The sequence below is a fragment of the Amblyomma americanum genome, chromosome 9 (assembly GCF_052857255.1).
Source record: "Amblyomma americanum isolate KBUSLIRL-KWMA chromosome 9, ASM5285725v1, whole genome shotgun sequence".
Taxonomy (NCBI): Eukaryota; Metazoa; Arthropoda; class Arachnida; order Ixodida; family Ixodidae; genus Amblyomma; species Amblyomma americanum.
The window spans coordinates 100,495,089-100,516,667 of NC_135505.1; the positions used below are offsets into that span (position 1 = coordinate 100,495,089).

General features: G+C 47.2%; 3 protein-coding genes across 8 annotated transcripts in view; 1 reads left to right on the forward strand and 2 right to left on the reverse strand.

The window, feature by feature from the left end:
• The window catches only part of LOC144103866 (protein AMN1 homolog), a 39,397-nt gene extending 27,998 nt beyond the window's left edge, over positions 1-11,399 (reverse strand). For 2 of the 4 annotated variants that reach the window (XM_077636571.1, XM_077636572.1), the window contains exons 1-3: positions 6,575-6,849; positions 4,405-4,537; positions 2,740-2,881 (exon numbers count right to left, since the gene is read on the reverse strand). In XM_077636571.1, the coding sequence (XP_077492697.1) occupies positions 2,740-2,881; positions 4,405-4,537; positions 6,575-6,795 (496 nt within the window). In that variant the 5' untranslated portion in view covers positions 6,796-6,849. Of the gene's footprint in view, positions 1-2,739; positions 2,882-4,404; positions 4,538-6,574; positions 6,850-11,233 lie in introns of those variants that run through there. The other 2 variants (XM_077636573.1, XM_077636574.1) reach the window with 2 other exon arrangements.
• An 89-nt stretch (positions 11,400-11,488) lies between these two features.
• On the forward strand, positions 11,489-13,382 carry LOC144103868 (transmembrane protein 138-like). The gene is made up of 4 exons (XM_077636579.1): positions 11,489-11,740; positions 11,840-12,011; positions 12,820-12,916; positions 13,244-13,382. The coding sequence occupies exons 1-4, from the start codon at positions 11,616-11,618 to the stop codon at positions 13,363-13,365; spliced, it is 516 nt and encodes a 171-aa protein (XP_077492705.1). The 5' UTR covers positions 11,489-11,615; the 3' UTR covers positions 13,366-13,382.
• A 41-nt stretch (positions 13,383-13,423) lies between these two features.
• The window catches only part of LOC144103867 (protein AMN1 homolog), a 29,367-nt gene continuing 21,211 nt past the window's right edge, over positions 13,424-21,579 (reverse strand). The window contains exon 7 of one of the 3 annotated variants that reach the window (XM_077636578.1): positions 13,424-17,062. The gene's annotated coding sequence lies outside the window, so the exon portion shown is untranslated. Of the gene's footprint in view, positions 21,487-21,579 lie in introns of all 3 variants that reach the window. The other 2 variants (XM_077636575.1, XM_077636576.1) reach the window with 2 other exon arrangements.

The following is a 21,579-nucleotide window of genomic DNA, read 5'->3' on the forward strand; positions in this document are numbered from 1 at the left end:
GTGAGCAGGCTCACATTTTATAAGTTCTGGGAGCCAAACCGAGACAGACTAGACTGTTCCAGTTTATTGTACAATACATATAAGCACTGCTGCACCAATACACGATACTGCAGTAATAAAGAAGAAGATGTGGGCCTTTACATTTGTGTCAGCCTTACAAAGGACCTACAACTGTATGCAGCACTTGCAAATGCGTACTGCATGACCAGTGAACACAGTGGGCCTCTTCGATTTACCAAGCTCTGGCAGCCTGCTAGCAGAGAGCAAGCTCAGATCTGACAGGTAATCACGTCATGGACCTACAGGCACCAGAAACGAAAAGGTTTGCCTCGAGCAGGCAGCTCGCACAATTGTGTCCTCTGGTTATCGGTTTCGTCACTGTTGCCGTTAACAGGAGTTAGCCCATTGAGAGTGATGATGACGACAGTGACTACCAGTTTGTAATGTTTCTCCCGGCGGCAGAGCTGGAGAGGCACGACCACCACAGAATTCTTCTTCATGTGCAGTGGGTCGCGTCAACATAACTTGAGTAAGGGTTCAACATGCTGATTCAGATTTTGAGATCTGTGCACAAAATTGAGAAATAAATATGAACCATAGTCGAAGGATGCTGTCTCCCAACTCCAGCACTAAGTCGTAGCCAGCCATTTTTGCGGCCTTGTAGCTTAGATGCACAACTTCACTCCAACGTTTTGGTACTAGGAAAGGTGGAACTTTGCATGCTGCGATATTTTGATTTTCACAATGTACCACGGGGTACTTTTGGAAGAATTCCTGCTTGCTGGATCCATAGAAATGGAATGCCTTTTCGAAGCGCAATTTTCACAGGGTAGAAGGACCAGCCATGCTACATTAGATATCCTTCAGCAGTGATGCTAGGAACCCAACAATGAACATCACTAGGAGACACAGTCTGACAGGAATAAGTATTCCATTAAACATGCCAGTTATACATTACCACTAAAGCCAAGCAAGCAGTAACTAAAGTAGCCTATCTCACACGAGGTTAACCCTAGCCGCCAAGAAGAGAAAAACCAAGAAAGGAGGAGGAGACAGGAGAGTTGTGTCATAGCGACGTCATAGTCATCGTTCAGCTGTTGAAACTGAAACGCAAACAGGCGATAGAAGAAATTCGGTCACACATTATTTAGCAGCCACAGGCGAAAACCACAGGATGATCCATGTATACTAACGTCTCATGCACCACTACAAAAAAGAAAACGCGCAACCAAACATTTGTTGTCTATACTCCGTTAAGGGTCCAAGCGCTCGGCATTGGCTTGACCACCAGGATCCCCATTCCCCTGAACACAACCAAGCGCCAAGCATAGCTAGACATGCATGGGAAAAGCCCACACGTGCTTGGGGACCCGTGGTGTCGCAACTCACCATCATATGCATGACGCGATGCCACTGCAGAGCACTTCAATTTACTAGGCAAAGTGGCATTCACTGCCACGATCCAAAAGGGGATGCCAATAGTATCCATCTATCTAGGTGCGCCACCTTGGCAGTGCAGGTTCTCTATAGCCTGCTTTTATGCAACACTTAGACACTTAGTCACTGGCTGGCAACTAGGAATTACACGCAGACTAGTAAGCAATGAAAACATGGAAGCCAGCTTATAAGAGATCTCTCATGTGACAGATAATAACTCCCCACTTAGCAAGGCGAGAATGGAGGCTAGATGGTTGACCATTGGGCAGGGAATCAAGCTAAAAAAATTACTAGAGAAACTGAGCTATGGCTCAAGCTAAAAAGATTTGGCGAGAGACGTCACTGGCTACAGGCCACAGCTGCTTGGAGCTGTGGCTTCCTATAATCTCACTGCTTGCATGGCACCGATCCACGCGGCCAATCTGGAGCAGGGTAAAACTAGGTGGATGAGTGGGCAGGTAGAACACCCAGTACCCCGAAGGGATCGCAGTGGATCAAGCCAACTTCCAGGCACCTGCTGGTGGATGCACTTTGGGCACCTGCCAAATTCTATGGACTGTGGTTCGACAAAGAGCCAGGGTGGGCTCCTTAACAGCGAGAGCCGTTATACGGAACCCGCCTTGGCCTTCATTCCTCTCCAGAAGAATAGGGGCCTGTTGGTCGTTCATGGTGCAGGAAATTTTTTAACCAGTTTTGTAAGGCTCCATGCACAATGCTCCCCTGTACTTTGCTGTTATAAAGGGGTCGATTTATACCAGTCTATCTTTCACTGCGTAAGCAGTGCAAGTGCCATGAGCTGAAAAGGCCAAGCAAGTATTGCCGCATGGCCACCGAGTGAAACCTCTGGTGCCTGCATCAAGCAGACTGTGAGAACTGCCTCCCATGACGAAAAGTTGGAGCGGCGATGCCCTCAAGCGAGCAGCGCTGAAAGCAAGCATGTCAGTGGATTACATCAGCAGGCACATGTCATCGGCTGATCCAACACGACACACCAAGTAAGGCGGAATGTGTATAACGCTACAAATGTAAAGGCATAAACAAATCACAAGCGAGCCATAAAGCAAGCCAAAGTAGTGAAGCATAAAATGGAAAGAATCCTAAAATAAAGCGTGAAATGAAAAAGCATCATTCTAAATGTGCCTTCTGCTCAACAGTTCATCGTATCAGACTGAGTGGCGGTCATTTTTTTTTTTTTTGCTGTGCAATGGGGCATGTGGATGGGACGGCACCAACGACAACGCGAAACCGGGGAACTAGGATAATACAGCTAGCGCTCTAAAAGTACTTCGAGGTTCACCCTACTTTCTTCACTGAAGCTGTAGCCACTGGTAGTCGAGGAGAGACACAGTTTCCTAATCCTAGTGCAGTGTCTAAGGCTGATGAGTCCCCTATCTGTGATGGGGCACCCAGCCAAATCAGCTTCAAGGGATCCAGCATGTAGCACCTGTAAAAGAGAGTGGATGGATGGCTAAGTCAGGCATCATCATGCTGAAATCCAGAGATGGCTAAGAAAACTATCAAAGCAGTGCTGTTAAATCTTTCATGCCATCCATAATTACTGCACCAGCAAAGAGGAAGAAGACTGCTGGTGGAGAAGAGCAGGCAGTACGCTCGGAAGAGCTAGACACCATCTCTGCCTAGGGCGCACACATTAAAGCACCTTTTCTGCCAACCGTCCTGGACCGCAGTCTTTGGGTGCCTACTTATGGCCACAGACTTTGGGTGCCTACTTATGGCCCATCTAAAACAGGCGCAAGGAACGATACACGAATGCTGCCCTCCTGAACAATTGGTCTGAGTGCATCAACAAGTAGAAACACTTGCTAAACTGGCAGTGAAAAAAAAAGCTCATCGACGGAGCTCAACGAAAGTAGAAGGAAAAGAAAGGAGAGACCTGTGCAAACCTAAGGAGCAATGAATGGCATGCACAAGCGCACAGCAGCTGCCATGTTTGTGGACCACAACCAGAGTGAAAGGCTGCATGCTTACCTAATCCGCTCATAGCCACCCACTCCAATATGCACTGAAAAGCCATCCGTGGCCTACCATGATGGGGTCAGTGACATCGTGTGCAAACATTTTTTTTCCACAATAATCAGCCGACTAAACAAGATTGACAGTTATCTGTCAATCATTTCTAGACATACTTAGTTTTATTTATGCACAACTGCTGCCCATAAAGGTCCAAGCAGGTGTCACATGTTCAGTGCTGTTGAGCCGACAAGGGTTGGAAAAATTAGGGCCTTGTTAACTAGGCATAAAAATAAAGGAAACCAACAGTCATCAAAACCAAGCAAGCACAGGGGAATGTTTCTATTTCTCTTTTTTGCTTGTGGTGCTCATCAGCGCAGAAGAATGTTGCAATTATTTCATGGCCAAAAGATAATCACTTAGAAAGCATAAAAAGAATGACCACGCTGGTAGAAAGCATAAAAAAAAACACATTTCTCCGGAATTTTCTTTAATGCTTTCTAATCAATTATCTTTCAGCCATGAAATAATTACACGAATCTTTTGCATTGAAGCACACCACAAAAAAAAATTGGCAGAGGTTTAGCATAGTTAAACATGGTAGTCAGCGAAAGCTTCACAGAAATGGTTACGTGACGTTATCCACGTGACCGATCACTTAACCCCCTCCCCCTTTATCTAACACAAGGCTGAAAGGTCACCCAAAGGTCAAAGGACGAGGTCATGACCGTGTGTGCATGACCAAGATGTTCCACAAGGTTAGGCTGAATGGCTCAGCTATGGTGTGACTTATAGCCATGCATGAACTCTTAACTCGGCAAAGGTGAAATTTAGTGCCACGCTAAGCGCGGCTCTACCTAGCATAGTGAAGCTTTCGCTTCAAAAGAGGGAGAAAAATAGAGACATTCCCCTGTGCGTGCTTGATTTCGATGACTGTTGGCTTCCTTCTTCAGTACATCCAGTGTAACTACATTTCCGACTGCTGCACTAACATACCACAGGTACAACTTGATCACTGATTAGATGGCGCTTCTGTAGACATGCGTAGAAGCGGTCGGCCAACTCCCGTGGCAAGCGGACGTCCCGAAACCAGTCGGCCTCCGTGCAAGCCGCGAGGGTATCCAGGCATCTGAGATACGCAAGAGATATAAACACGTATGTTGATATATGTATAACGCAGCACAATGTCAGGCTTGTTTCAGCTAAAACAGGTCAAACAGTTTCCCTGGTGTGATGGTCACTTAGTCTGCAATAAATATGGCGGTGCAGGAAAGCGGAATCCTGCGGTCGGCTAAGCTCATGTATTCCCGTCAGCTTTTGTGCGAGAATATACCATGCTAAATGAGATCGATCCAGGTAGGTTGAAGGGCAACTGCATAGGTTTTAGAAATTGACGAGGTTAACGGAGTCGATGTGTGAAGTTTGCAGGTAAAGCAAGTCTTTTTGGGCTAACATTTGAAATGAGGACGTAGTTGCCGATTAAATCGCGACAGCACATAGTGCCAAGTGGGGGACGCATGATGACGTCATCGAAGGTACCAATATATTTACAATGTATAAACACTTGCTTTGAAGGAAAAAAACCAATGCCACTGAAGCCAAAGCTCGCCGAGCATTGTTTGGCAGCATCCAATGAGGCACAGCAGAGTGTGGCTGACGGCAGTGGTAATTTTAAATGCTACCTTCCATGACGTCACACCAATCTTCCCCGCACTGCTTCGATGCTTCGAGGAGAAGCGCAAAATGCAATTGTCAATTAAGTCACTGGTTTAAATGCTAGCACAAAAACACTGGACGTGCTTTACCTATAGCCTGTATAGATTTGAATCCGAGAATATAACGAAATTCACAAAAGCTAGTGCACTTGCCATTTAAGCCTGAAATGATCACTTTCAAATTGCATTAAACTGTTCAGCGTGAGAACTGCTGTGGTGTACGAGTCTCTCTGATGTCACGCCTGCCACACTACAAATTCCATATGGTCGAATAAACACCGCTCATTCTTGTGTCAGCTCTGTGTTACCTCAGTGGCAACAAGGTTTTGAGCCATCGGGTAGAGGTGGTCATGGCTTTCTCCAAGTGGCCCACTTGTCTTTAGTGAAGACAAAGAAGACTGACCAGCTTGTATCACAGACTCAAAGAAGGGCAAGGCGTTTTTAACAGTGTTGTAGTAGGTCGCAATTTTAACAAGAAGTAACTGGTAATGGGACGCCTCACGTTACCAAAAAATGTTAACGTAGGTATGTTACCCGTTAGAGTTCCGCAATGGTAACGAGTACGTTACTAAGTTACCGAAAAAAGTAACGCGTTACCGCCAACACTGGTTTTTAATTAAAGCCTAGAGTATACGGACCATCACCTTGCTGGCAGGGCGTTGTGCTCCTAGATGATTCAAGACTTCCTAGATGTTTCAAGACTCACCTATGAAGAAATGGTTATGAAGCTCGCCGAGTATATTGTTCCGAAATGCAACGAAATCGCAAAATCTTGCAATTTTTTCACTGATGGTCGCATGTTTGCAGGACTAAGATTCCCTCCAAGAAATGCGCGAGACTGCCAGGAGATCCAACTTCAGCAATGCCCTCAACAGAATGCTGTGTGACAAGATTGTTTACGGACTTCGAGATGATGGTGCTCGCAGAAGTTTGCTCGCAGTCATCACTCACATTGAAAGAGGTCAAGGACATGGCTTTGGCAGCTGAAGTGGCAGCATCGAGCACAGACCAAATGAACAGAATGCAGCATGTCGGCAGCAATGCAGATGTATTGCGGAGAAGGCCAGAATGCCATGGTGCGTCTAGGTTTATCTATCTGGCTACATGCCTGGGACGCACACACAAGTTGGCGCAGAGAGCATCTGGGCATGATGCTGTGGCCAGGGGCACCTGTCAAACAAATGCAAATTTCGTAAAGCAGTACGCTTTCGTTCCCAGCGGAAAGGGAATTTGACAAAGATATGCCAAGAGAAGCATCTAGAGTTGGCGGCCCATTCCGACGAGTGTCCTTTGATCACGACGACGTTGATGAACGCTGCTTCTGGAATGTTTTTGCACAGTCTGTGAACTTCGTCAAGCCTATGCTTTGCAAAATAACATAGAACGGCGTCCCGCCCAAGGTGGAAATGGACACTGGATTTCCGCTGTCTATTATAACCTGGCCAACGTACTGAAAGCACCGCAACAAGTAGCCTGCCCTCCAGGACATGGCGCTCCAGTTGTCCCACTTCCTCGGCAAGATTCCAGTCAAAGGACAGCTGCACCACTGGCCGGCGTTCGTAAGAAAGACTGAGCAAGCATGCCTAGCGGTGTTGGAGTGCACCGGGCCCAATCTGAGTGGTCGTGAAGTCGTCAGCGTGTTTCTTCTGGAGGGTGCCGCCGTTCTCAGCATCAGTCAAGTGGAGAGTTGGGCAAGTTTTGAAACAAGTAAAACCAGCAGAAAGACCTGCAGACACAGAGAAGCACACAGGATGACAGCAAATTGTTTAGCAGGTTCGGCCTACCGTAGAAAATAGTTTCAGAAAACGGGCCACTATTTACGAGTCACCAATTCCAATCGTTTGCAAATTAATGTCGCATACAGCATTTGCACACATCCCGTAACAACCTCGGTAGAATGGGTTAGCTGAGAGGGCTGTAAGAACGCTGAAGAATGCCCTTCACAGAAAGACAGGGAACTCTCCAGTCAAGGTTCGACCGTATCTTGCGCCCCTATCACCATTCACCAGCGGGAAATGGGAACCTTCCTGCTCGTGAGCAGCACTTGTCCTGTTCCCTTACTCGTCTGTGTTGCCATTTTTGCGCTCTCATGTCTTTCATGAATACACACCAACAAGCCCATTTGCAAGTACTTCCTGCTTCCATGCTACCTGCCTTTCAGCTGCGCACGCTATCGTGTAACATGGTTTCCTGTCCATTCCCTTTGGCAGATGGCAAGAGCGGGCAGCGGGCAGCCAGGACAGTTTGTCTGGTTGAAAAACTTTCATACAGGAGACAGCTGGAGGCCATGTGTAATTCAAGCATCTGTGAGCTCAAGGTTGGCAAGAGAATGGAATCTCGATGGACAGCAACACCACCGACACTACGACCAACTGAGGGTGCACCGGGCTGGTGTGGTGATGCTGTCTCTGGACTACATGGGAATGAAGTGCGAGCCCTCTAGTCTGGCAACACCAACCGAACAAACATCCCAAAATGGCACCTTTGCCGGATGCTTGTGATGAATTGTTTGGCAGCCACGGAGGCCAGTACGCCCAGCAGACCAACCTTAACGGCCATCCAGCCCAGGACGGCCAGCCATTCGCCACCTTTACAGCTCCAAATCGGACCTCCCACCTTGCACCAACATGACCAATGATGTGGCCAATTGCACCAGCCTGACTGCGGTCATGTCGTGGTGGTCTACATCCAAAAGCTGTCGCCCAGATAGATTCACCCTATCAGAAAGGAGAAGCGCCATGGCGCATGTGCAATCCTCTCTCTCGTGTAGTCATCCATACACCTGCCAAGAGCGCTTGAGCAGTGTACTTTGGAGCAAATGAAATACCTTAGCGCAGTTTCTTTGACAGGGGCTAAGTGCTACTGCCTGGACGGTTTTATGTCTATCCGGCTGAGCTTGAGCGTAAGTGCTATCTAAAAATCAGTACCTATGTTTAAATTTCAATTCTGTGCCCACAATTGTTTTTGGAACATGGAAATTGCAAAAGCAGCTTGATTGCTTGGCAGTCTCGACATTCAGCCAAGAACTGAAAGGTGTGGTTTGCACTGCCCTAAATGATCTGAACTATACTCCTCAATGCGTGGCTGCACGTGCAGCCAACGAGGATATTCAGGTATGTCATGTTTTTGGCGTTCCAAGAACTTTCATGCGCAACAGAAATATTCTTCTGTCTGGTGTAATACAAGGCATTCTAAAAAAAAAAAATTAACTGCTCTTGCTGTTATGTGCAGAAACAACAGCAGCTACCACTTAATTCTTTGACAGCGAACCTAACTAAACCAAACCTAACTGCTTTAGCTGCAGAGGGTATCAAAACAAACCACGCAGTAATATACCATTGTACATGTTGTGATGTTATGCACTGGCGCTAGTCTGATCAGAGTCCGACAGGACATTTGACTCCAGGATACAATGTTCTAAAACGCTTCTAGGACACTGTAACCAGAGGCCTGTGGCAGAGAGAGAGAGCAGATCACTTTTTGACACACAAAAAGTGAACAAGAGAGGGGAAGCCTCAGAGTGCTTGCCAACGTTTCGACGACTTTTCGGCCAGACGAAAATATGCCTTCTTGCCGAAATGTTGACAAGTACCCTGAGGCTTCCCCTCCCTTGTTCACTCTGTTACTGCAACCGGGGGTTGAACCCAAAGGGAAAGAGGTGTGTGGTATGGAGTGAAGTGTGATGCCAGTAAACACTGCATTTGGATGTGTAGTCACATTGTTGTGCTAGAAACTCGGCTTTTTATTTTTTCTTGACCACACAAACTCACCCTTTTCCATAAAATAAAAAAAGTAGAAGTTTTGCACTACAACACGACACAATTCAGTACTCAACTAGAGATAAAGTGCAAATAGTTAGCGTTGCTCCCGTTTTAGTGTTCATCTTGTGTAGCCTTAAGTTTGTCCCAAGAACTGTCAGGGGGGTCAGCGACAAATGCCAGCCACTTTTAAATCTGCAAGCATGCTAGTGTGAGGTGCACAACAAATCGTCGGGGGATTTTTGAGTGCGGTGCATCGACAGCGGAGCGCTGCATGTGGTGGTGGTGAAAGCATTTATTTGAATATTGCAGAGAGGTTGCATGGGGAGCACTCCCTAGTGGGCCGCTCCCCTTACAGTACTAGGTGGAGTCCCTTATTCAGGGACCCCATTGGTCTGGGCCGCCACTCTAGCTCGCTGAACTAGGGCTTGTTGGGCCGGCAGGTCCAGGCAGCTGAGCAGGGCCACCTCCCAGTCCTCTCGGGTAGGGGAAGTGGTTAGGGGCGGAAGAGAAGGATTGTGTTGGCATGCCCAGACCATGTGGAACGTGTCAGCCACCTCCCCACAGGAAGAGCAGAGGCCAGAGAAAGAAGTGTTGAAATGTTTGAGCACTGCCGGGCACAGTAGAGTGTTAGTAAAAAGTCTAAGATATATTCTCTCGTCCGCTTTCCCCAGCCCCTTGAGAGGAGCCGGGTACTGACGGTGCGAGTCCCGGTAATAAGCGGAGATAACTTTGAAAGTTAACAGAGGATAGGAGTCCTGGTCCAGATCGGTAGGGTCTACGTCGGGGGCCCGGTTAGTGAGTGCGCGGGCGACCGAGTTGGCGGCCTCATTCCCTGGTAGGCCCTAGTGGCCTGGAGTCCAAATGAGAAATCGGGTCGTGGGGTCCTGATCCCGAGCTGCTCTCTGAAGTATTCGTTGCGCTGTTGGCGTTATCCAGCCCAATTCATAATTCTGGCAAGCCCCGCGCGAGTCAGATATGATGAATTTAGATTCAGCGTGGGAGGCGGCTAGGACGATTGCTACCTCCTCCGCGTGGGTTGTGCTAAGTGCCTTAAAAGTGAGACCGTTCACCTGTCTTCCCTTGTGAACGACTGCGGCCGTGTACCATCCTCCCCTGGAATGATGTGGGCCCGCAACGTATACATAGAAAACGCTGTGTTTGGAGCCATAATGGCGGTGCAGGGCATTCGCCCACGCCTGACGCCGTCCATTGTGATTCTCTCTGTCTATTTTGGTAGAAAGGGGTCGAACACGGAGGGCGCCTCTCCATAGTTCTGGCACTTGTACCCTTTCCTCAATGTGATGGTCATGTTGTATATGTAGCCGGCCCAGTAGGCGACGACCGGACACGGTCTGGGCAAGACGCGTGTATTGATTAGTGAGGTGCGCCTGGCGCAGCTCCCGATAGGTGTTCACCACCCCCAGTGCAAGGAGCCTCGCATTTGAGGTAGAGATCGGGAGGTCGAGCGCCCTTTTGATCATCTTGCAGAGAGTAACCTCCAAGATGTCTTCGCCATGCTTGCGCAAGTGCAGGTATGGAGTCGACTCGTCACAAAAGCACGTGCCAGCCAGCGTTGCGCGAGTGCGAATGGTGACTGCAAGACGCGACGAAGAGCGTGACGGGCAAGAGGAGCGGTGCTGATGTGCGAGGAAACCGAGGTGTGAAGGGAGACAGCGCAGTGAGGGTCGTGTCATTCAAGCGAGGAGGTGGCAGCCGTCGGACGTTGGGTCCGTGCCGCCGTGGACCTCCATTGGATCACCGACGCAAGCCTCCTGCGTTCTTTGCAAGTGTGGAGGTCGCAGCCGGCGGACTAAGGGTCCGTGTTGCCGTAAGGCACTCTTGGATAACCTGCTTGAAGTCTCTGGTGTTCGTGACGCCGTCGAAGGGACCTGGCTACGCTTTTCCTGCGGCTGCCAAGTTCTTCGGGCTGTTGACGGGAGACAAGCGGCGTCTCCCTGTGTTCCTCTCCTTTCCTACTACCACCTGGCTCTCTTCCGCCGCTTCCTTCGACGCGTCGCATTTCAACCACCCGCATCTGCCGTCTGCAAGGCATCCCCTCTTCACTTGGGACGCTCAAGATTTTAACTCTTTCCTTTAACCTGCAGTGTTGTGCGCGTGCTGAGTGTGTGTTTTGCGTAGAGTTTTCATTTCTTTTTGGCCCTTTACCTTTTAAATTATAAACACGGCTTCGTTTTGTTTGATCGGATTGTTGTCTCGTTCGAACCCACACGCGATAGCGTTCCCCTTCTGTAGTTGGGGACGCGTTTCAAATTCGCGACAGCTTGGCAATGCATAGCAAACATGCCACACCGTGCGGCAACACTTCCTAATATTTCGACCATGACTTACATATCTGTTAAGCTCTTGACATCTCGTCCAAGCAGATCAATTTGCTTGTCCATAGCGCTAGCCAAGACACTTAACCAAGAGCACTTCAAGTTCACAAATACAACTCGCGAGTCGTACCATAGTCACTCTAGGGGACTCATGTGGGTGTCATGTTCGTTCGTTTATTTACCTGGTCCGCACTTAATTTATAAATACTACTAAAATTGAACAAAAATTATTACCGTTCCTTGATTAAAACAAAGCCTAATATTTCTTGCTTCGCAATAATTGATGATAGTGTTTTCGAAACGCACATTTGATCTGCGGTTCTATTATGTGGACTGTTGCGTAGCAACCGCTTGTACACAAGCGTGCACGCCCTTTGGTTTCTCTTGTAGCAAACATGAATCGAAAGTACTTAAAGCTGGTAATATGGCTTCAGTTGGCTCTTTTAGCTGTTGATATCGCGCTGAATGTTTTGCAAGACATTTACATTCATTCACCAGTCAAACTGCTGCTGCTAGCCATGTAAGAGCGAACGCAGTTTCTGCTTGCAGCGCGAGCTAGGTTCCGCAAAAGTGGGCCCGGTTGCGTTTTTTAATTTGGTCTCAAAACTTCCTTTCGCAGTGTGCAGGACTTTTGCATCGTGTTGAGCCTGCTGGTCATGTGTCTCACCATTTTCAATACCTACTCCTTTCAAGTCGGCGAATTCAGGCAGGTCATATGCAGGTTCAAAACGCCGGTAGCTGTCAACCTTCTCTACCTGACGCTGTCGTTGGCGCTTCACGTGTGGACGATGGCAAGTCGATCATCTACACCAAGGACGCCTCATTACGTTGCCCTAGAATAGCCCCATTTTATTTCAAGGGGGCTCTGAACGTGGCTTGCAGTAAAGCTGTGGTGTATGCCTGGGTTGTTAAAGGACACCGCTTCACGATTATCCTTCAGTAGGAATTTTTTTTTAATACATTTTGTGGAAGGCGAGTTATCTGTAGTCAAAATTTAAATTTCGGAGTTTTTGCGCCTTTCGTTCTCGTGTCTGTGGCGCTTCGCCGACAAAGCCGCCGACGCTCGCAGAAATTCCCCGAGTGGGGGGGGGGGGGGGGGGGGGGGGGGGGGTTCACATCAATAAACCCTTTCTCTAACCAACAGCCATCTGTGAGCAACATTACCCAGGAGTGCGCGACGGAGGAGAACGCAAGCATGAATAAGTACTCTCCAACTTTCGCGCGTTATTGTGGGTTCTGTGCTGCGTGTAGAAGTGTGTTATTTGGCTCGGATGATCATGACGAGAGGATGTAGTGACTGAGCTAGTTCACGTCCTCTCCGCATTTGTTTCAGAGCCCCTTTAAGTAATCTTCGCAAAAGCAAGACATTGCGTGCACAGCATACTAGTTCTAAACTGTGGCCATATACTTTCACTTAGTCAGCTCAGTCAACTTCCAAAACTTTGTTCAGTTTATGCAGAGTTGGAATGGATAGAGACCTTTTAAATACACTTGCTGTTGACAGGACTAAACTGTCAGTTCAAATAAACTTCTTTGAATTTAGGGGTTTCAAATCAACATTTCACTCATGCATTTTTTTTATTTTTTTTGCCAATGCAGGAAATGAGCGAAGAAGGCAAGCAGACATCCAGACAATGCCGGCTATCACCGCAAAACACTTCAATTGACGTCGCTTTGTATACGCTCCAAAGATTCGGTAATTTTGAATGCATGACATTTTATGTAGACTAGCATATAACGAATTCTAAATTTCACCGCATGTTTTTGCACTCTGTAGACCTGCATTATGCAGTCACTATATCAGATCGATAAACTGTGCCTATTATAAGCTCATAGCCTGACCACACCGAATACCTCTGATGGCGTTTCGCTGTACCAAACCAGGCACCTCGGCTTGAAACGTCACTCCATCTTGTTCCAGAATCTATAGCAAGGCTAACAAGGTCTGGCCAAGATCAAAAGAAAAGCATGCAGTTGCTGAACGTTTCATTGTGATTTTCTGTCCATTTCTTCTCTTCTGCAGTGGGCGTGCTACATTACTGTTTCTATGAGAGAACTGCCTTTCTCATGGCTGATGACACACTCTACCGTCCAAGCAGGAAGCCCACAACAGCCTTCGCAATCACAGCAGAATACCAGACATGACGGCATTGCCACCAGCGGTGTTTTTCCACAAAGCAAAAATTGTGGACTGGACAGCATAGAACAATGAAATGATTCCCTTTAATTCTGTCTTACGTCGCCACCAGCCCGACGCAGATTTAAGAAGGAAGCCCGAAAGCAGCAGAGGCAGTCTATTCATCGTCCTTGGGGATGCCTAGCTCTTCGTCGGTCAACGAACTCGCAGGTGGTCGAAGGAAATGGCCGTGCAAGGACAAGGAAGCCGAGAAACTTGAAACGTCCTTCAACACTTCACAAGAACTTATCTAGTTTGTATGGTTGCATGCAATTTGAAGGTTATCAGTGTTGTTTTCGGGGAAACAAAGACAATGAACTTTTTTGTTGGTGTGACGGTCATCTGGTTTACAATAAAAATAGCGGTGCAGAACAAACAAACCAAGCAGGTAGCTATGCTCACTTCATTACTATGCAACAGCACTACAGGACGAAGGCAACAACAAGAAGAATGGGCAAACACACTGCGTTGAACTTACAACTGTCTGCAATTGGAAGACGCATGTCAGTTTATACACTGACCATACCTGCACACATGCGCATCGGCAAAGACATGCGTCGAACCCAGATCTGCTTATCACTATTAAAACCACTTCAAAAGCACATTTGTGTATGCAGAGCCGTTATCCATTCTGCAGTAGGCTCATTTCCCTCTCTGATAGGCGCACTAACATTACCAGCCAAGGGAATGAGCTTACTGCACAATGGATAACGGCTCTGCATACACACTTGTGCTTTTGAAGAGGTTTTTAATTGTGGTAAGCAGGTCTGGGTTTGATGCATATCTTTCCCGATGCGCATTTGCGCAGGTATGGTCAGTGTAAAAATTGACGTGTGTCTTCCAATAAAAGATAGTTGTAAGTTCAGTGCAGTCTGTTTGTCTCTTCTTGTTCTTGTCTTCATCCTGTAGAGCTATTGCATAATAATGAAGGAATACCAACTAGCCCAAACCGCCGTTCTTCTACAATCTACGCTCACATATTTCATTCAGACTTCCTAAATTAGACAACATAGGAGCATTTTAATCCCAGCAGGTTAAGCCTAAACTGGTCACCTTCCAATCGCATCCAATTGCAAGTGCTTAGAAAGAAGGTATAGTGACCAGAGTGGTGTGCATTCAGCAACGGGGTGCTTTGCAGGAGTGTCGCTTACTGGTAAATCGTGCATGCACCATTCAGCCCTGCTGTGTTTAAACTCTCAAAAGCTAAAAGATCAAAAAGGAGTGCACACAACAACAACCTGCTGCAACATGGAGACACACTGCATAGACACAAAATCCCATGTTTCTGCAAAGTCACAAGTGCTTACAGAGTCAACTCTTGACGATTCGAACTCCAAGAGGACCGAAATGTTTTTGCTTTGAGTAAAGTTTTATTCTTTTTTTTCCCCTGCTTATACAACTCTTTTTTTTTTTTGTCACTTGTAACAGTGAAGCCTGTTTCACATGCAAGTGGAAACGCTAGCGAATCCTGCTGCCGTGGTGTAAAAACTTGTTTTCGAGTCGTGGTTATGAGCGGCGAGGTTTCAACAAGTCGGAAATTTTTGCTGTGATGCGCCGCTCATTCGCTCAGTTGCTTGCATGTGAACCAGCCTTTAGGCCGTCAAAATTGTGAAAAAACAAACATAGTCGATGCAGCACAAGAAACATCTATTTAATAAATTACTTCTACCAAATCCACTTCTACCAAATCCACTTTCTTAATGCGAAAGCATTAGATGGCCCAATCTCAAGGTCATGTCTGCAAAACGTGTCGGCTATTAGTGGCGACAAAATGCATCCGCACTATGATGTCACAACTTGAATGTGTGATTTTGTGTGTAATGTAATTGAGTAATAAATGAACGAGTGGCACAACATGTCGTGATGAAGACTGATGTTGTCATGTCACTAATTAGTTAATGTTAATTAAGATAATTATTTCATGACAATTGGCAAAACTGTGTTAAAGCAAATGAGATTTAGGATTATAATTATGATGGAAGTGATGACGACGAGGATGATAAGTGATGACGTCATACCAAAGTCACGTGACAACATGACTTGCAAAAAATGTTGGAGTTGCATGAGAAAGTAATGACGTCATACCAAAGGCACATGAAAAGATGACTTCAAAAAAGGAGTTGTGAGAAAAGGCTGCATGAGTTAACTAAAGCCAAAAAATCGATATGTGATACAACAGAGCATGACAGAACATTCACTACTGAATGTACAAGGTGAGTGTATATCAATGGCCCAGTGCAATAACAATAAAATATTTTATAAATATTGCGGCTTGTGTCAAAGAGAACCAATTCACTGGACGGCTCCAGCAAAGCCAATGTGCTCAACGAAAGTGGCTGCAGCACGCAAACTAGACAGCTGAACAACGCACTGCAACCTGAGCTATGAATTTTGCTACCCGCTGTATACGTGAAGATTTAGCCCCAGAGGTCTACAAATGCAGGGAACACACAGCATGCAAACACAGTAACATGCAAATGCTATACACAGTACACGTACAGGTGCGGCCAAAAGTTTTCTCACAGGTACTGAAGAGAAAATACCAAGGTCTGGTGGGAATATAAGCAGGAGCACTGATGGCATTTGCTAACCTGTGCACTAAGTATGCTCTTATTTCCTATAGGTAAGGCATAAGATGAGTGTGATCATGGACACACGCTCTGCAATATTATCGTCACGACTGCACATGCACAAACCGTCATTATCAGCTTAATTACATCCATCGCAAGATGAAGGCCCCTCTCCCCAAGCTCCAGTTAACGCTGTACTGTGCCAGCTGCGGCCACCTTATCCACGCAAGCTTCTTAACCTCATCGTCCGCTTGACTCTCCATCGCCCTCTGCTATGCTTGCCTTTCCCTAGGATCCATTCCATTACCATCTTGCCTTCGTATTACATGGCCTGCCCATGCCCATTTTTTTTTTCTTCAGCGAAGGATGTTACTAACTTGCGTTTGTTCCTTTATCCATTCAGCTTCGCTTTCATCTCTCAATGTTACCGGTACCATTTTCCTTTCAAATATGTGCGAAATACGTACACACAAATATAGCAAACGCACTTGGATAAATACAACATCAAAGCATGTTAGCCCGGCTCAATCTCGGCGAGAAATTCCCAGCTTCTGTTTTAACTTTGTGCTGCCAAGAAATTTCAAGCACTAACTTCCCTCGCACCAAACCACAGCCTGAACCCGACAGGGCACAACACTATAGCACACGGAAACAAGGTCGGTGTCGCTGTCCCAGAAAACTGCACAGCGACAATGCACACACACACGTCACAGTACATGTCCCAACATAAGCTACAACCCATGCAGAGAAATTTCATAACAACAGCCCCTTTCTTTTGGAATGCGAGCATTCTTCCACATTTGTAGAAGACTCGAGATCATGAGTCATTGCACACACACAGGATGACAAAGTTAACAATCTTTCGCCACCAAAGAACACTATCAAACTATGGTACACATGCTGTGATGCGCATCCTGACAAAGGCTACCACCTCGACACTGCACCGACGGACAGCTGCCCTGCCACTAATACCAGAATGTGATCAGGCTCCGTGAAGACGTGGTAGAAAAACCACCACCATCTGATGGTCATGATGAACTCCGCCATTTTCGTGTCCCGCGGATCTACTTCGATGCCCTGGCGGTACACCCAATTACTGCAAGGAAGGAGAAAGAAATGTGGAGGGTGTAAGCATGCAATGTGACACAAGTTTCAGCATCGCCTGTTAAAATAACGCTGCAGACAAATTAAAGTTTGCCCGTGTCGACAGATTACAGTTTTTTCACAACAAAAAGGCCACTGTGACTGGAAATGAAACTTGTATTAGCTAGAAAAGGCCAATAAAGGAAGTACAGCTGCCGCCTCCATCGGTTATGCCCCAGGCAAAGTGCGGTAGTGTCTATTATTTCAATCTACAACCCAAAAAGACCAAGTGAGGAGGCTCCATCCTTCAATTCCACCCTACAGACGCACCACCTGCCAGTCACCTCCTCACTGCACCCCCTTGCCACCCATCCACTGCCACCCTACCTGTACCCTGCCTACCTTCACCACACCACCCACCCTCTACCAGAAACACACCCAGCAGGGCATCTCCTTTACCCCTTCCCTTACAGCATGGTTCAGATGTTCACCAATGTGTGAGACAGATACCGCACCATTTCCTTTCCCCAAAAACCAATTTTCACTTCATTTTTCATCCACAAAGTGACGGCAAAATTGAATTCTCAAGACCCAGCTGCCAGGATAAATAGGGTTGCCGATGAAATCTGTGCGTGTGGGAGACTGGTTTTATGGAATAGTCCAGAGATAGTATATATATGCAGTGCAACGCTGGACACTGGCACAACTGATGCCAAGAGAAGCAGAGTTGCATCGCCAGACTGCACAACAGTGCTCAATGACGGGAAGCACACAAGGGCGGAGTAAAGGCCCCAAAATGCACGGGGAGGCATGTTCGCTGCGAGGTGGGTGATGACGCCCAGCATGCACCTGGATTGGGCAAGTGTGAGGTGTACATGAGACGAAACGGACAAGCATGCACCTGCAGAATGCCGAGCACTGCCATGGTGGTCACGTGCCGAAGCGGCCAGCTTCCAAGGGTCAGTACTGGTGGCATGTGGCGGAAGTTGAGAAAGTCATTGTAGAGGACTTTCTGACGTTTGTGGGCAATTGGTGCTCCTGTACCCAGGAGTTACCTGTGTATAGGTTGATTTGAAGAGCCGAACAGTCTGCTTGGATGCGAACTAGAAACTAGATTATAACTATATAATACCCCTGTCACACAGGCACTGCAAAGGCCTTTGAGAATCAGGTCCTTATATCCAAAGACGTAAGGAGTGCAGCTACACGGCACAAATGTTGCGCCTTTGCCGCTAAGGGCCTTGGAGGCAAAAGCGCCCGTCCGAGATCAGCATATACAAGGTGGTGCACTCTTTAAGGTGAACACGCGAGTTACGCTCTTCGGAGCGCCCGTGGAGCGCCCGTGCGCTCGGCACGGCCGCTCATCGAAGCAAAGTGGCGCAGACGCAGAATGACATGGGGTGGTGCTGCACGTCGCCAGCCTTTTCTGCTTAGATTCGCGGCCGGGACGGAGAAGGAAAATGGTAGAGATAATGTGAAGAGATAGGAACATATCCTAGTGAAAATGAAGAAGCAATTCGCATGGGCAGGGCATTGAATGCGAAGGCAAGATATCCGATGGTCCTGTAGGGCAACGCAACAGATTTCAAAAGGTTTTAAATGTAGCAGGGGGCAGCAGAGAGTCAGGTGGGCAGAAGAGATGACGTTTGCGGGGATAGGGTGGCTGCAGCTGACACAGGACCAGGTTACCGTATATACTCGTGTAAGGGCCGCCCCCGTGTAAGGTCCACACCCCCAACTTTGAAGCCAAAATTTTGAAGAAAAAAAATTACTTGCTTAGCCAAGCACGAAAATTTGTGCACCAGCAAAAGTTAAATTTCACAAGTTGCTACTCGATAACACTAGCTGCTTTCAACCCCCTATTATCATCAGTGCTTTGAGATCACGTGGGGACGGAGTCTTGTTTTTGCAACCGTTTCGCTCCGGGAGCCATTTTTTCTTTGTTGGTGCTGTGGTCTTGGGCAGTGCGTTGGTGCGGTTGTGGTTACTGTATGCAGAGTTGTTCAGTGAATTGCGGCCTATGTTTACCACTTGGTGGATCGCGGCCTATCTCTACCACTTGGTGATGATAAGCAGAGATTTGATTTCGCACACCGTGGCCTTCCAAGCTGAGTCATCGCTTACGCCTAGAAAAACACGGCAAGCGGGCGGATGGACGTGGGTTCGACGTCAATGAAAAGTGTGTGCGTCGGTGGTGCAACCAGAAAGAACAGCTCGCTGGTACAATACGAAACCGGAAAGCATTCCGCGGGAAGCAGTGCAAGTTTCCGGAGCTTGAAAAGGAACTTGTGCAGTACATCACGACGATAAGAAAAAACGGCTATGCAGTGTCAATGGAGATGATCCGAGTGAAAGCCGTTGCCATCGCTCGCCACATGGGTATTCCGTTTGCGAATTTTAAAGCAAGTAGGGATGGCTTCAACGCTTTATGAACCGGAACACACTCTGCATTTGGCGCAGACCAGAATTCTAACCAAGGTGACTGGAATATCAAACCAGATGGACGGCACCGAAGACAACTACCTCTGGGAAGGTGTCCATAAGATGAGCTCTTCAAGTAGCTGCCAGAGCAATAGCTACGAAGAATTTCCTTTAGTAAAGTATGTGTGGTCATTTAGCAGTGTTTAGATTATTGTGTACAAGCATCACAACAGTGGGACGTTTCTGCAGACACATATAGGCCTGACTTGTGTAAGAGCCACACCCTGTCAAAATCTCGGAAATAACTGCGGTCCTTACACGAGTATACAGACAAACCCATTTATCACAATACTAAGTGCCACAGAAATACCATCATTATAACCGATAATTGTTATAACAGGGTTGTGCTGATAAAAAGAAAACAATGCAAACTTTAGAGCATTTACAGTAGCCGACGGGTAATTCGGACTCCGATAATTCGGACTTGTAGGATATTTCGGACCTGGATGAGGCACCGTCAGTTACACCATAGAAGCACATACATATTTGCAACGGATATTTCGGACTTCAAATGTCCGAAAGCTCGATTTTTCAGACTAATTTCAGCCGCCTGTGGGCCAAAATTGGCCATCTTATCGGCTTTTCGCCGCCGCAAAAGGCGCCATATTGGATTGAGGTGGATTTACGCTGCAGTTGGATTGGTTTGAGATATTTTCGGTACCTCATTGTTGCCAATAGAGGTCCCTGCGGTCTCTGACACTTCGAGGTGGCAGCCGGATTGTCATCGCCGTCAACTTACTTTTGTCGCCGACGTTGTCGCAGGCAGTTATCGCTTGTCCCATATGTTGAAAATTGGTTGTTGGGGGAACGAAATTGTGCAGGAGATATCTCACATCTCGGCGGGAAGGGATAAAGGAGGGACTCAGAGAAGAAAGGAAGAGGTGCCATAATGGAGGGCTCCAGAATAATTTCGACCACCGGAGGATCTTAAACAGTGCGCACTGACATCGCACAGCACACAGGCGCCTTTGTATTTCGCCTCCATCGAAACGCAGCTACCGCAATTGGGTTCCAACCTGGGTACTCCGGATCAGTAGTCGAGCGCCCTAACCACTGAGCTACCGCAGCGGGTCTCATGCATTCGCCATTCACCGTTTCGACAATTGGGTTTCTCTGACCACGACTACCGAGTGGCGCTCAGTCTTCACGAAGTTACATCCGTTTGCCGTTTTGTGATTGCGTCCGGCAGTTCCGCTGCTTTGAACGAAAAGTGCCTTATCTTTGCATGTGTTTGATGAGCGCTGTAGTGCACACCCGGGTTGCGGACAACATGGCCCCGCCGGGTACGTCAAAGAGGTGTGGGAAGTATTCCAACTAAATGCGGTGACCTTGCTGTTTAGCGTGTACAGTGAAAGCACAACTTTGGCGCAAATACAGGTGCAAATCGTCGCCAGCAAGAGAAATTTGCTGCAAGGTAAAATCAGTGACATTTTTAATCCGATTTCATCTCAATAAAGTGATTTTTTGTACTTCACGAATTTTTCGGACTGTTCAATTATTCGGACCATTTTTCGGGTCCCTTCGAGTCCAAAAAATCGGTCGGCCACTGTAATGACAGGATATACCTGCAGAGGCTTGATTGTTCTAAATTGTTCTAATGCCTGTAAAAGCTCGTTAATTAGAGCTTCAGGAGATTGGAAAAAATGTTTGAATTATCAAATGATCCAGGAAAGATAACAAGAACCGCTTGCATCATGGTATATTTATCAGGTGAAAGATTGGACAGCGATTGCTTGCTTTTGAGATGCAAACGGCGCGACGATTATTTTTCACATTTCCATGAATGATTTATTGCATGCATACTGTCGGGAGAGTCAAAGAAGAATTGCTCAAAGGTGGTAAGGGCCTCCCCAGCAACCTTCACGGTGCGACGCAGTACTGCTAGAAGTCCACTGCTACTACGTCACACCCCTCGCAGGCAGCAGCGTCACATGTGAGGAGGCTTCACTGCACAAACTGCAAACAGCACGTGACGAGTGCACAGTTTCGACGCAGTGCAAGAACCGATGAGAAAGAACCAAAGTGGACGAAAGCGCTCGCACCAATCAG

Coding starts and splice junctions, on each gene's coding strand:
- LOC144103868 (XM_077636579.1), top strand. CDS start 11,616: ATGAATCGAAAGTACTTAAAGCTGGTAATATGGCTTCAGTTGGCTCTT. Junction 11,741..11,839: donor AAACTGCTGCTGCTAGCCAT/GTAAGAGCGAAC, acceptor TTCCTTTCGCAG/TGTGCAGGACTTTTGCATCG. Junction 12,012..12,819: donor CGCTTCACGTGTGGACGATG/GCAAGTCGATCA, acceptor TTGCCAATGCAG/GAAATGAGCGAAGAAGGCAA.